This window comes from Mustela nivalis (genome assembly GCF_964662115.1).
Source record: "Mustela nivalis genome assembly, chromosome: 3".
Taxonomy (NCBI): Eukaryota; Metazoa; Chordata; class Mammalia; order Carnivora; family Mustelidae; genus Mustela; species Mustela nivalis.
Window position 1 is genome coordinate 74,745,668 of NC_139022.1, and position 12,625 is coordinate 74,758,292.

At 35.1% G+C, this 12,625-nt stretch overlaps 1 protein-coding gene across 12 annotated transcripts in view; it reads left to right on the forward strand.

The window, feature by feature from the left end:
* SSBP2 (single stranded DNA binding protein 2) overlaps window positions 1-12,625 on the forward strand; it is a 293,865-nt gene that overhangs the window by 85,107 nt on the left and 196,133 nt on the right. For 10 of the 12 annotated variants that reach the window (XM_082724712.1, XM_082724720.1, XM_082724719.1 and 7 more), the window contains one exon: window positions 5,522-5,583. The exons of 1 other annotated variant lie outside the window; for it this stretch is intronic. Coding sequence is in view for 8 of the 11 variants with exons in the window: in XM_082724720.1 (XP_082580846.1) it covers window positions 5,522-5,583 (62 nt within the window). In the remaining 3 variants the exon portion in view is untranslated. Of the gene's footprint in view, window positions 1-5,521; window positions 5,584-12,625 lie in introns of those variants that run through there. One more of the 12 variants, XM_082724711.1, reaches the window with a different exon arrangement.

Here is a 12,625-nt window from a genome sequence, read left to right on the forward strand (position 1 = left end):
CACCTGGGTGTAGCCTTTAAGAGGATTTCTACCTTCTAGAATAGAACAGTGCTATTCCATAAAACTTCCTGTGATTAGGAGATGATTTCTAATCTGTGCTTCTAGTAAATTCTCCACTGGTTTCATGTGACTATTGAGCACTTGAAAAGTGACTAGACTGAATGAAGAACATTCATTTGAATTTAGAGAACCACATATGGCTTGGGGATACCATGTTGAATAGCACAGTTTTGGATTATCTGCTTTAAAGTTGGATTAGATTTTTCTTCCCGTTATATGTCTGTTTGGTTAGTTTTTTAAATTAAAATGAAGTTATTCTTTTTTTTTTTTTTTTTTTACATTTAGGTTAGTATATAGATGCACCTGTACATGGAAAATTTTAGAAAATTAGTGGGAATGGTAGGTTATATCTAAATTAAAAGACTCGAATTTTGTCTAGGAACAAATAAATATATTTGCATATATATGTACAAATATATGTGTACTACTGCTGTGCTATTGCAGGTGCTATAGAAGTGGGTATGGACCATTCAAAGAGGTCCCACATTGACAAGGCTAGAACCTCTGAAAAGGAGCTGCGGACATCCAGAATTGTCCCATGCTGTAGCTGCTGTAGCTATTGCTGTTGTAACCAGCAACTAGTTCACTTTTGGAGTCACGGGCAGGAAGCCTCTCCTCTTCCTCCTGCCATTGGATCTCCAGCTAGCATTCTTCTAATGGCAGAGCTGAACAGGAAACTAGGAAACGTAATTTTCACAATCCCAGCACTTAGTGTAGAATGGACAAAGAAGAGTGAGTGTGGGGTTGAGTGATATAGGTAATATTCCAGTATTGCCGGATGCAAGTAATGATGAAAAGCTAAGCAAGTGTGTATCTGTATATCTATGTGTGTGTATCATTCTTTTCCTTGTTTATATAAATACTAATTTACTATACACACTGTTACATGCTTTAATTTTTGTTTCATGTGTTTGACTTAAATTGTTTTATAGTGGTTGTTCATGAAACTTAATAATTCTTTTTATGGTGGTAGGGTATTTCATTCTATGAAATGTGCCATAATGTATTTCACCAGTCCCCTACTAATAGACATATGGCCGCTTGGGTTGTTTCTAGTCTTTTGCAAAGACTAGTCTTTGGTCAATTAAAAATAATGCTTTACTGAAAATTGTTATATATATATATATATATATATATATATATATATATATAATTTTGCACACATGAGCATATTTATAGGATAAATTTCTAGAAGAATTGCTATATCAGACAGTATGAGCATTTATAATTATAATTATCACTTATAACCCATATGGCATGTCTTACCCCTGCCAGTAGACTTTCTGTTTATTCATTGTTTGGCTCTCCACTTGTACAGAAATGCTGAAAATGCCAGGTCATACAGTAGAGACACAGCATAATCACAGACAAGGCCCTCTAATGTAGAATATGGCAGTGGGAATGGGTATTGAGATTTATCTGTAAGTTATAGGAGAATACAGCTTTGAGCTGGGCAAATGACGGAAGGAAGGGAGGCGGCTCACCCAACAGCTTTAAAAAGGCTTAGGATGAAAAATGTGTATCGGAGCTGGGGTAATGAAAGAAGGAAAAATAGAATAAAGAGAGAGAAATAGTTTCCATACAGGTCATTCAAATACCCAAAAAAGGCTGAAGCCCATGAAAGTCAGTACAACAGAAAATGCCTTTCATAAATAGCAGAATTGTTTCTAAAATGGCCATTGACATTTAGAGGTATTTTCAGGCCATTCCTCAACCATGTCCGTCATTAATACATGTTTAGTAAGAAAAAAAAATTAAACTATATAGATGAATATGATTTTAAAATGAAAGTCTTCCTTTACCCTTTTCCAGAGATTAATAGCCTTAAGTTTGATATGCTTTCTTTAATACGTATGTACCCGAATGCACACATACATATATGCACAATTTATTTTAAATAGAGAAGGTTTAGGGGTACCTGGCTCACTCAGTTGGTTAAGTGATTTCAGCTCAGGTCCTGATCTGAGGATTGTGAGATTAAGCCCCATGTCACACAGTGTACTGGGTGTCGAGCCTGCTTAAGATTCATTTTTTCCCCTCCCACCCCTTCCTCCAGTAAAAAAGTCACTAAAAAAAAAGTTATACACTATACATATTGTTCATAATCTTCCAAATCTCAAACTTGAAAAGCCAATATAACATGGCTCTCTTTCCATGTAGATATGTCATATTCTTCTTAATGATTGCCATTCTTCTATAGTATGTAAGTATAAAATTTTATTTTACATTCACAGTTGGTGAATGCTTTCAGGTTGTTTCTAATTTTCATTGTTTCTAACAATGTGGCAATGAATATGCCTTAGTTTTCTATAGATTGAAACCTGGTTCTGTTTTTCTTAGCATCATCTCATGCTTCCTATAAACAAATAATACCTAAAATAGTAATTAGTTTGGAGGCCAAAAACAAAAACAAAAACCCAATCACTATAGAAACATATTCTTACATATAACCATTTCTTCTCAGGAATAGCCTAAAGCATTAATTGTTGTTTATTCAATAACTATAAAAGGATGGTTTTGTGTTACTTTCAATATGATGGGCCAAAATTTTAGCTGTGTCTGCCACTTACTTGGAATTTAAAGTGAAAAATGTGAATGTTATGTAGTAAAGACTATTATAAGGATGAAAAAGATGATATATGGGAGGTATTTTGAGCTGCTCTGATGAACACAAGACATAATACTGTTGAAAATACAAATGGAAAAAAACAAACGCATTACTTTTAAACTTCTTTCACAAAAGTCCATATTGAGTGTAAACTGTAGGTACTTTCCTCGATTACTTTTGCTTGTGAAAATGCAGGATGGAACTGCTGAGCGCCAGCCATAACACAGGAGGACTCACGTTAGACTGTGTAGATCCCTCCTCCAGCACGGTTCAGCAGTGAGATCTGGTCATGCCACTTTAACTGTAACCCAAGTCATTTCACAGTCTCCTTTTGATTGAGCATTGTTCTGTCTGCTTTATTTTGTAGTCATAATCTGTCAAGTTAGGATAAACTGAGATTAAATGTAGGGATGCTCCCTTGAAAAACTTGCTGTTTATATAATTAGGATGATTCCGGGGATTAGAAATACTTATGTGTCTGGGACATCTCTGTAAGGTTCATTATTACGCCATTTCAAGAAGACACCAACTAGTGAACAAATGGTAGAAGAAAAGATGGAAAGATGAGAAATAGGTTTTTGACTAAGTTATAAATTTAACAGAACATCAGAGTTTCATTTATCCTCAGACTCATGAAGTACTACCATTTCTTATTTTTTCATGAACCAAGAAGGTAACAATAATAATTAACAGAAATTCACATAGAAGATAGCATAGATAAAAAAATTATTTGTATTACTCTTAGGAGAATTCAAGTTAGGATCTGGCTTTTATTTATATAATATAACATGTTTTGGTTCATTGTTGATACTTAGTCTATGAATTCAAGTTCATTAATCCCTAGGATTTCTTCTTTAGCTCTTTCAAAAAATGGCTATCACATATATAATTTCCTCACTTTCAGAAAATTTTGTTTTTTGAGAGCAAATTACTTTAAAGTTCCCATTGATTTACATTTTCTATGTTTAAGAACTCTTAAAAAATGATGATTCTGGTGATTTTAGTTTCCTATCTTTACCTTAGAGAGTTACCCCTTTTCTTTCTTTTCTTTTTTTTTTTTTTTTTAACATTTTGGGCTACCTTCTCAAGTCCTATCCTAAAACTTTTATTTATTTATTTTAATCCTTTTGGGACAAGAATTTCTAGGTTCTTCCACAGTAGGTGATAGAAAGGATTCCTTAATTTTTTTTTTTTTAAATTTATAATTATGTGGTTGTTTACTTCCTAGATATGTTAAGGGCCTAAGGGCATATTTTGCTGACTGGAATTGTTAAATAATTTTTAATTAATTATTTTTAGAGAAAATAGGAATGCACATGTGCCTGTTGGGGGAGGGGCAGAAAAAGAGGGAGAGAGAATCTTAAGCAGGCTCCATGCCTAGTGCAGAGCCCTACCCAGGGATTGATCTCATGATCCTGAGCTCATGTCCTGAGCTGAAATCAGGAGTTGGACTTTTAACTGATTGGACCACTCAAGCATCCCTAATTATTTAAACTAAAAAACGAAATCATACTTACACATAAAGATTGTTGTTGTTGTTGTTTTCAAGTTCTTATTTATTCATTTATTTAATTATTTAAGCAATCTCTATATCCACCATGGGGCTCGAACTCAGGACCCTGAGGTCAAGAGATGCATGCTCTTCTGACTGAGCCAGCCAGGCGCCCCTGCCTAAAGATTGGTTTTGAGGGCTTTCTGGATCACCTTAATTGAAATTATAGCTTACTTCTTACTGTTTTCCATTTTCATTGTCCTCCTTCCTTGCTTTGTTTTTCTCCTTAGCATTTGTCACTTTCTACTTCTAATATAAAAATAATTTCTCTCCCTCTCCTTTTTATATTTTGCTTTTTTTTGTTTATGATATGTCTTCTGTACTAAAGTATCTTCTTGAATGCAAAAATTTTTATCTTTTGTGTTTACTGCTATCAGTGCTTAGAAAAGACACTGTATAAATACCTACCCAGCTTTCCAACTTCTAAATTTAATTTGTAAAGAATATTTAGTCAGAAGTTTCAATTTTTTGTTGACCTTGTTTTCAATTTTTTATAGTGAACTCCAACTCATCTGAAATATAAATATAATATATATAAATATACATGAATATATATGGAAATATATATCTAAATACAAACATTTGTAAAGTTAATATTTCCATCCTGTTGAACTCTTTTTTTAAAAAATTTTAAAGGATTGATCTATTAGAGAGAGAGAGAGAGTGCGAGTGTGGGAGGAGGAGTGGGAAGGGGCAGAGGGAAATGAAGAGAGAGTCCTAAACAGACTTTCTGCTGAGGTTGGAGCTCAGTCTCATGACCCTGAGATCATGTCCTGACCTCAGTGAGTCGGATGCACAACTGACTGTGCTACCCAGGCGCTTTTTTGAAACTCTTACTTTATGAAAGACACATGCCTTCTTTCTCTCCATCCCCTCAAATCAGGAATTTATTTAAAAACTCGATCCTTAAGGTGTAATTTGGAGTCTGCACATATTAATTCCAGTCATTTGTAAATTCCTTGGTTAGTAGTAATAATTGATTTTCGTAGTGATGTTAATAATGGTGATTTTGATGTGCCTTAAGGTCCTGAAATTCCTTAGGTTCCAGAAGTCTCTCCTAGAAGTCCTGGCAGAGTGGGAAGCAAATTCAGGAAAGTAATGGTGACATCTTCTCAAACTAGCCAATCAATAAATTACTATGTAAAATGAGTACTTAATAAAACTTGAATAAATGGTAATATGAAAATGATTAAAATCTTATATATTACCTTAGTATTTTAAATGGGAAAATATTGGTTTGTAATATTTGTGGAAAAAGGTATTATTAGGACAGTATTTAATATCTCTTTTATTCATTTTAGATAAGATGGGAAAAAAACATCACATTGGGGGAACCACCAGGATTCTTACATTCTTGGTGGTGGTAAGTATCTTTTATTCCATTTTTATTAGATCGATGATGTATTTCAGTAGGCCTGCACTATACCTGTTAATAATTTCATGCTTCTTTTTTATTTACTTATTTTTGTTTTCTATAATTATTTTATGAGAGGTAGCACTTAAAAAAAAGCTCAAAACCAGCTTTAGTCTTCTTTAACTTAAAGATAGTACTATTGAGTGAAGCTGGAACTGGGTTTGGTATATGGAATCTCCTACTCCAAGTATGGTTCTGTTAGTCAGCTTAGGCTGCCATAATAAAATACCGTAGACTACATGACTTCACAACCTAACTTTCTTTTCTCACATTTCTGGAAGCCGGACATCCAAGATAAGCTGCTAGCATAGTTTGTTTCTGGTGAGGTCATTCTTCCTGGCTTTTAGACCCTCATGATCTCAACTATACCTGAGGATACGGAAGGTAGAGGCAGTGGTGAACTTTTAGGACAGTGAAGAATAGTCCAGAAGAAAAACTGAAAGAGTTCACTGTAGATTCAGGGATATAGCTACGTAGGAACACTAAAGAGACCATCAGACTACTAAAGGCCAGTTGATAGCAGAACTTATACATTTCACTCAAATACCAGAATGTCCAGGTCTGTGACTTTTCTGCAAATACAGTGCAGTTCAGGTGTCCACGTGGACAAGCTACGCTGTTTGTTTACATTTCTTCAATTTAGAAACATTTCCTGCTCAGTGGCTTTTATATTCATCTCTCAGCATCTTAATTAAAAGAGAAAAACAGAAGTTCTCTTCTTGTGCCAAGCACATGGTTTCCTTGGCACGTTATTTAATGCCATCATCTTTTTAACCTCTCTCCTGAAAACATGCCTTACTAAAGGTTCTGTGGTGAATGGAACCGCACTTGATCAGTTGTGGTTGTGGGTTTCCCTTGTTTGTCTCACATATGTATGGCAGGAACAGGTGCAGTCCTTTGGCTCAGAGCTGTTCCTGTATTTGGAACAACGGTTTATTGCAGTTAAGCACTATCATTGAGTTGTTTTCCTGGGGTTTAAGACTAAGCTGTTATAATGCATATCATAAAAGTCAATTTCTCATTTTATATAGTATGTATTTATGATATCTAGATCTATACTATAAAAATTCAGCTGTTTGCCAAATGTAATTGAGTCTTCTCACCTGTGTACACCTTATATTTTGTATGTTTCCACTTAGTAGTGTAAGAAACCAATTTAGGAGTCTGTCCCTATTGGATTAGTGAGCTAACAAAGTGAAGATTTTGAAAATTTTCCATTAAAGATTTAATTTTATTTCTTGTGCCTGTTTCTCTTTCGCTCCATTTCTTGTGAATTTAATGTATTTTCATACTATTGATAGTTGATAATACCTCACAGAATACTTTAGCTTTTTCGGTCTTAACTATCGGAAGATATAGGTCTTAAATGTCATTTGCTCTTCCTTTTTCTATGGCTCTAAGATTCAAGGGAACTCTTATTCTGTGGCTTTGATGTTTTAACTAATTTTAACTTGTATGTAGTTGGAGATATCAAAGATATGATAAACAATGGGCACATACGTATTTTACAGTCTATTCAATTTAAGTGTAGCACATGCAAAATATGGGTACAATATTCTCAGTGTTTTTAAAATTTCTCCCCTGAAACTACCAACAAACCCTTTGAGGAGCCTACTTCATCTGTGTAAATAAGTGGTTCTTAATGATTTTGAGATTATGGGATCCTCTGAGAACCTATGAAAAGCTATGGATCCTCTCCTACAGAAAACTGCCCAAATCCCAAGCTTTCATTGTGTTTAGACAGCCATGACTGTGAGCCTTAAATCCACTGGATGCTTTTGACCTTTTTTTGTTGATGTTAACTGTTTCAGAGGTCCCTTTGATTTTTCTTTCTTTCTTTTTTTATTAGAATTTTTTTAAAGAGCAGTTTTTAGTAGATTCACAACACAGTTATAGGGAAGGTACCTTCTGGCCCCAAATAGGCCCAACCTCCTCCATAATAACATTCCCCATTAGAGTGGTACATTTGTTACAGTTGATGAACCTACATTGACACATTCATAATTACCCAAAGTTCATAGTTTAAATTACAGTTCATTCTTGGTGTTGTACATTCTGTGGTTTTGAACAAATGTATAATGATATGGTCCATCATACAGAGTATTTTCACTGCCCTAAAAATCCTCTGTGCTCTGCCTTTTCATCTGTTCCACTCTTATGCTCCACCCCTGGCAACCACTGATCCTTCTACTGTCTCCATAGTTTTGCCTTTTCCAGAATCATTTAGTTGGAATCATACAATAAGTAGTCTTTTCATATTGGCTTCTTTCACTTAACAATATGCACTTAAAGTTTCTCCATGTCTTTCCATGACTTGACAGCTCATTTCTTTTTAGTACTGAATTATATTCCATTGTCTGGATGTATCATGGTTTATTTATATGTTCACCTACTGAAGGACATTTTGGTTGTTTCCAAATTTTGGCAGTTATGAACAAAGCTGTTATGAACATCTATGTGTTTTAATTTTTGTGGTGAATATAAGGTCTTTGTCTAGATTCATGTTTTTGCATGTGGATATCTAGTTGTTCTGGTACCTTTTGTGGAGGAGATTATCTTTGCTCTATTGCATTTCCTTTGCTCCTTTGTCAAAGTTCAGTTGACTAAATATGTAGATTTTTTTCTGGCTCTCTATTCTGTTCCACTCTTGCACTAATTTTTCACCAATACCACACAGTCTTGATAACTATTGTTTTATAGTCTTTTTTTTTAATCAAAAAAGAATAGTCTTTGTGTGTGTGTGTGTGTGTGTGTGTGTGTGTGTGTGTGTGTAGTTCTTTTTTCCCCAGTGTTCCAAGGTTCCCTGTTTATGCACCACACCCAGTGTTCCATGCACACTTGCGTCCTTAATACCCACCAACAGGCTCACCCATTCCCCCTTCCTCCTCCCCTCTAAAACCCTCAGTTTGTTTCTCAGAGTCCACAGTCTCTCATGGTTTGTCTGCCCCTCTGATTTCCTCCCATTCACTTTTCCTTTCCTTCTCCTAATATCCTCCATGATATTTCTTATGTTCCTCAAGTAAGTGAAACCGTACGACTTTCTCTACTTGACTTATTTCATTCATTGTGATCTCCTCCAGTCCCATCCATGTTGATACAAAAGTTGGGTATTCATCCTTTCTGATGGCTGAGTAATATTCCATTATATATATGGACCGTATCTTCCTTATTCATTTGTCTATTGAAGGGCATCTTGGCTCTTTTCACGGTTTGGCTCTTGGGAACATTGCTACTATGAACACTGGGGTATATATGGCCCTTCTTTTCACTACATCTGTATCTTTGGGGTGAATACCCAGTAGTGCAATTGCAGGGTCATAGGGTAGCTCTACTCTTAATTTTTTGAGGAATCTCCACACTGTTTTCCAAAGTGGCTGCACCAACTTGCATTTCCACCAACAGTGTAAGAGGGTTCCCTTTCTCCACATTCTCTCCAACATTTGTTGTTTCCTATCTTGTTAATCTTTGCCGTTCTAACTGGTATAAGGTGGTATCTCAATGTGGTTTTGATTTGAATTTCCCTGATGGCTAATGATGATGAACATTTTTTCATGTGTTACTTGCCATTTGTTTGTCATTGGAGAAGTGTCTGTTCATGTCTTCTGCCCATTTTTTGACATGATTATCTGTTTTTTGGATGTTGATATTGAGGAGTTCTTTATAGACCTTGGATATCAGCCCTTTCTCTGTAGTGTTATTTGTTAATATCTTCTCCCATTCCATGGGTTGACTCTTTGTTTTGTTGACTTGTTTCCTTTATAGTAAGTCTTAAAGTTGGATAGTATCAGCCCTCCAATTTTGTTCTTCTATAATATTGTGTTGACTATTCTGGGTCCTTACTTTCTCCATTTAAATTTTAGAATGAGTTTTGCTATCCACAAAATAATTTTTTGGGATTTTGAGTAAGATTGCTTTGAATCTGTAAATCAAGTTGGGAAAAATGGATGTCTTGACAATACAAGATGCCTGATCTTTTTAATCCTTAACTCTTTAGAGTTTTGCTTTATCATATGTGACTTAGGTTAGGGATTCAGGATTATAATAATGGTTACTCTTTCTTTCTTTCTTTCTTTCTTTCTTTCTTTCTTTCTTTCTTTAAACCTGGGAAACTGTTAATGCTGTTAGTAAGCTCCAGCTGAATAGGATAATGTATAGTCTTCTAGAACTTAGTGCTTGCTCATTTGGTCAAATGCAGCGTCCCTTTTGGATGGACAAGTTGCAATTCTGAGACTTCTTTTCACTTTTTTTTTTTTTTTTTTTTTTAGAGTATTTGAAAATCGAGTTGTCCTATTGTTTAAGCTTCTTCATCAAATATTTACAAAGTGCAAAACTATGCTTCCCTCAAGGGGATAAGTACAGGAAAGATAGACAGTTAATAGTATTATAACTGAGTTATATACTAGTTTTAATAGCAATTCAGGAGGAATGCTTCTTTCAGCTTGTGAGATTTAGGACAGGCTTTATAGAAAAAGTGAGTCTGAGCAGGGCTGGAAGCTGAGTGAACCAAGGATATTTTGGGCAAGGAATAATTAGTATGAAGTCTCAAAAGGAATGATCATGAATCCAAGAAGTGACTGGTAGTTTAGATCAGGTGAATTGTAGGTATAGTACTTGAAGTGATAGAATATAAGGATAAAGACAAAAGCAGGGGCTAAATTATGAAGTCCTGAAGTACATCAAGGGTTTTAGATGAAAGCACAAAGATTTTAAACACTACATGACATGATTAGATTTGTGCTTTTAGACATTCACTTGACATCAACATAGGGATGGATTGAAGAAGGCTGAGAACAGAGATAGAGTCTACTTATAAGTTAACTGTAATTGTCCAGTTGAGAGGTGATAGCAAACAGTAAGTAGAATAGTTGGAATGTGAAGGAGAAGTTTCCCAGATTTTAATTTGAGGTGAGCAGTGATGTCATTGACTGAAAGAGGAAATATAGAAAGAGCAACAAACTTTGGAGAAAATGTCACAATTTGTCTTGGACAGGTTTAATTTTGAGATGCCTAAGTGACATTCAGATAGAGCTGCCCTAATACAAGGTCAGAGATATGGGTCTATACATCTGAGACAGGTCTACAGTGGTTTGGAAATTATGAGCACAGACCATACAATTTGTGAAAAATCTTTATAGATTCAACTGCTCAATGTAACAAGTAAGAGCAGGGCCTGGGGTTGGAATCCTGAGGAAAGTCAACATTTAAGCCTGGGTAGATGAAGAGCAGCCTCATAGGAGACTAATTGGAGAGGAAGAAGAGTAATCAGGAGAGAATAATGTATGGGAACCAAGTAGGATATTTAATGCAGATTAAATTCTGCAACAAGTGTATGTAAAAGGACCCAGAGATTTTCCTGAATTGGGAAGGGGGTGAAAGTGAGGTTCAGAAGGCTGCTTTAATTCATTTTTCCACCTCAAGGGTTACTGAGAATAGCTGAAGTATGTGGTGCCACATGGAGTAGTTTCAGGATTAACCAAAAAAAAAATTTTTTTTTTTAAGATTTTATTTGAGAGAGAGAGAGAGAGCATGAGTGGGTGGTGGAGGAGCAGAGGAGAAGCAGACTCCCTGCTGAGAAAGGACCCCCCCCCACCCCCGCAAATGATGCAGGGCTGAAGGCCTAACTTCAGGACCCTGGGATCATGACCTGAGTTGAAGGCAGACGCTTAACCGACTGAGCTATCCAGGCGCCCCACATTTTTCTTTTTAAAATAGAATAAATTTGAGCATGTATATAGATTGAGGTGAAAAGAATAGGGAGGTTGAAGGTATATGAAAGAGAAACAGGCAGAGAAGTGCAGAAAAAAGAAAGAAATTCAGGGAAATCGAGAGGTGGAAGCCTTGGAGAGGAAAGGGCAATTTATAGATGGAAGGAAGTGTGTGATTTTATTTTCTGGAAGTTTTTCCTTGTTTCTAATGTAATTTCCTTTATCACTTCTTTTTTTCTTTCCCAGTTTACACCCAGCCTAGTGCCATATAGTATTTCCTATGCCTGCTGTGTTCGTTACCTTTACCCAGATCAAATCCCCTTTGAAAATGTATTTCCTCTTTGTTTTCTTTAATGAAAGTTCCCAAAGCTTCTGTAATTTCAGAAACAGAAATGCCAGGAAACTTCGTTCTCCTGAAATTAATGTCCTTTTCAATTTAGGTAACTTAAAAATAGACACTTTTAAAATCTTTCTATTTAATTAATAGCAGAAATTATGCTTTATTCTTTCTTAATTTTATATGTAAAACACCTTTTGAAATTACTTTGGGCCCATGTATTTATATCCTGAAATTAAGTATATATGATGCAGCAGAAAAAATAAACTAATAACTAAGATTATCATGAGAATTCAGTTTCTTTCACTGGGAACGGGAAGTCAAATATTACAGTACACTAGTACTCTGATTTTAGAGTCTAATGAATGACATGAGGTATAGCTAAGAATAACCAAATACCCATGTGAAAATAATAGCATTGAATTAGTCAATTGGCTCACTGGAATGATATAATCATCGTCAGACTATTTCTTACTCATCTTGTATGTCTTGCCTATAATAGACATTTATTTGAATTGAGTTAAAATAGGCTAGGGAATGGGTAGAATAGGTGACAGGGATTAAGGAGTGCACTTACGATGAGCACTGGGTGATATATGGAGTTGTCGAATGACTATATTGTATACCTGAAACTAATATTACATTAATAAACTAATACTACACTAATTTTAAACTAATATCCTACCTGAAACTAATGTGAAACTAATTATCATACTAACTAGCTGGAATTGAAATAAAAACTTTTAAAAAAGTTAAACAGCAAGATAAGACAATGCAGAGGACAACTAAAATGGGGGTATAATCTTGGTGAGAAGGCAATAGAAAGTGTTAGCAGGAGAGAAAGCAAAGAACAGAGGTGGTTAAGTTATAAAGAAAAGTCAAAATGTGTCTGGGAGAGTAGGAAAAGAATGAAAAAAGAAAAATTTGGTGATGAGCAGACATTGTAAAT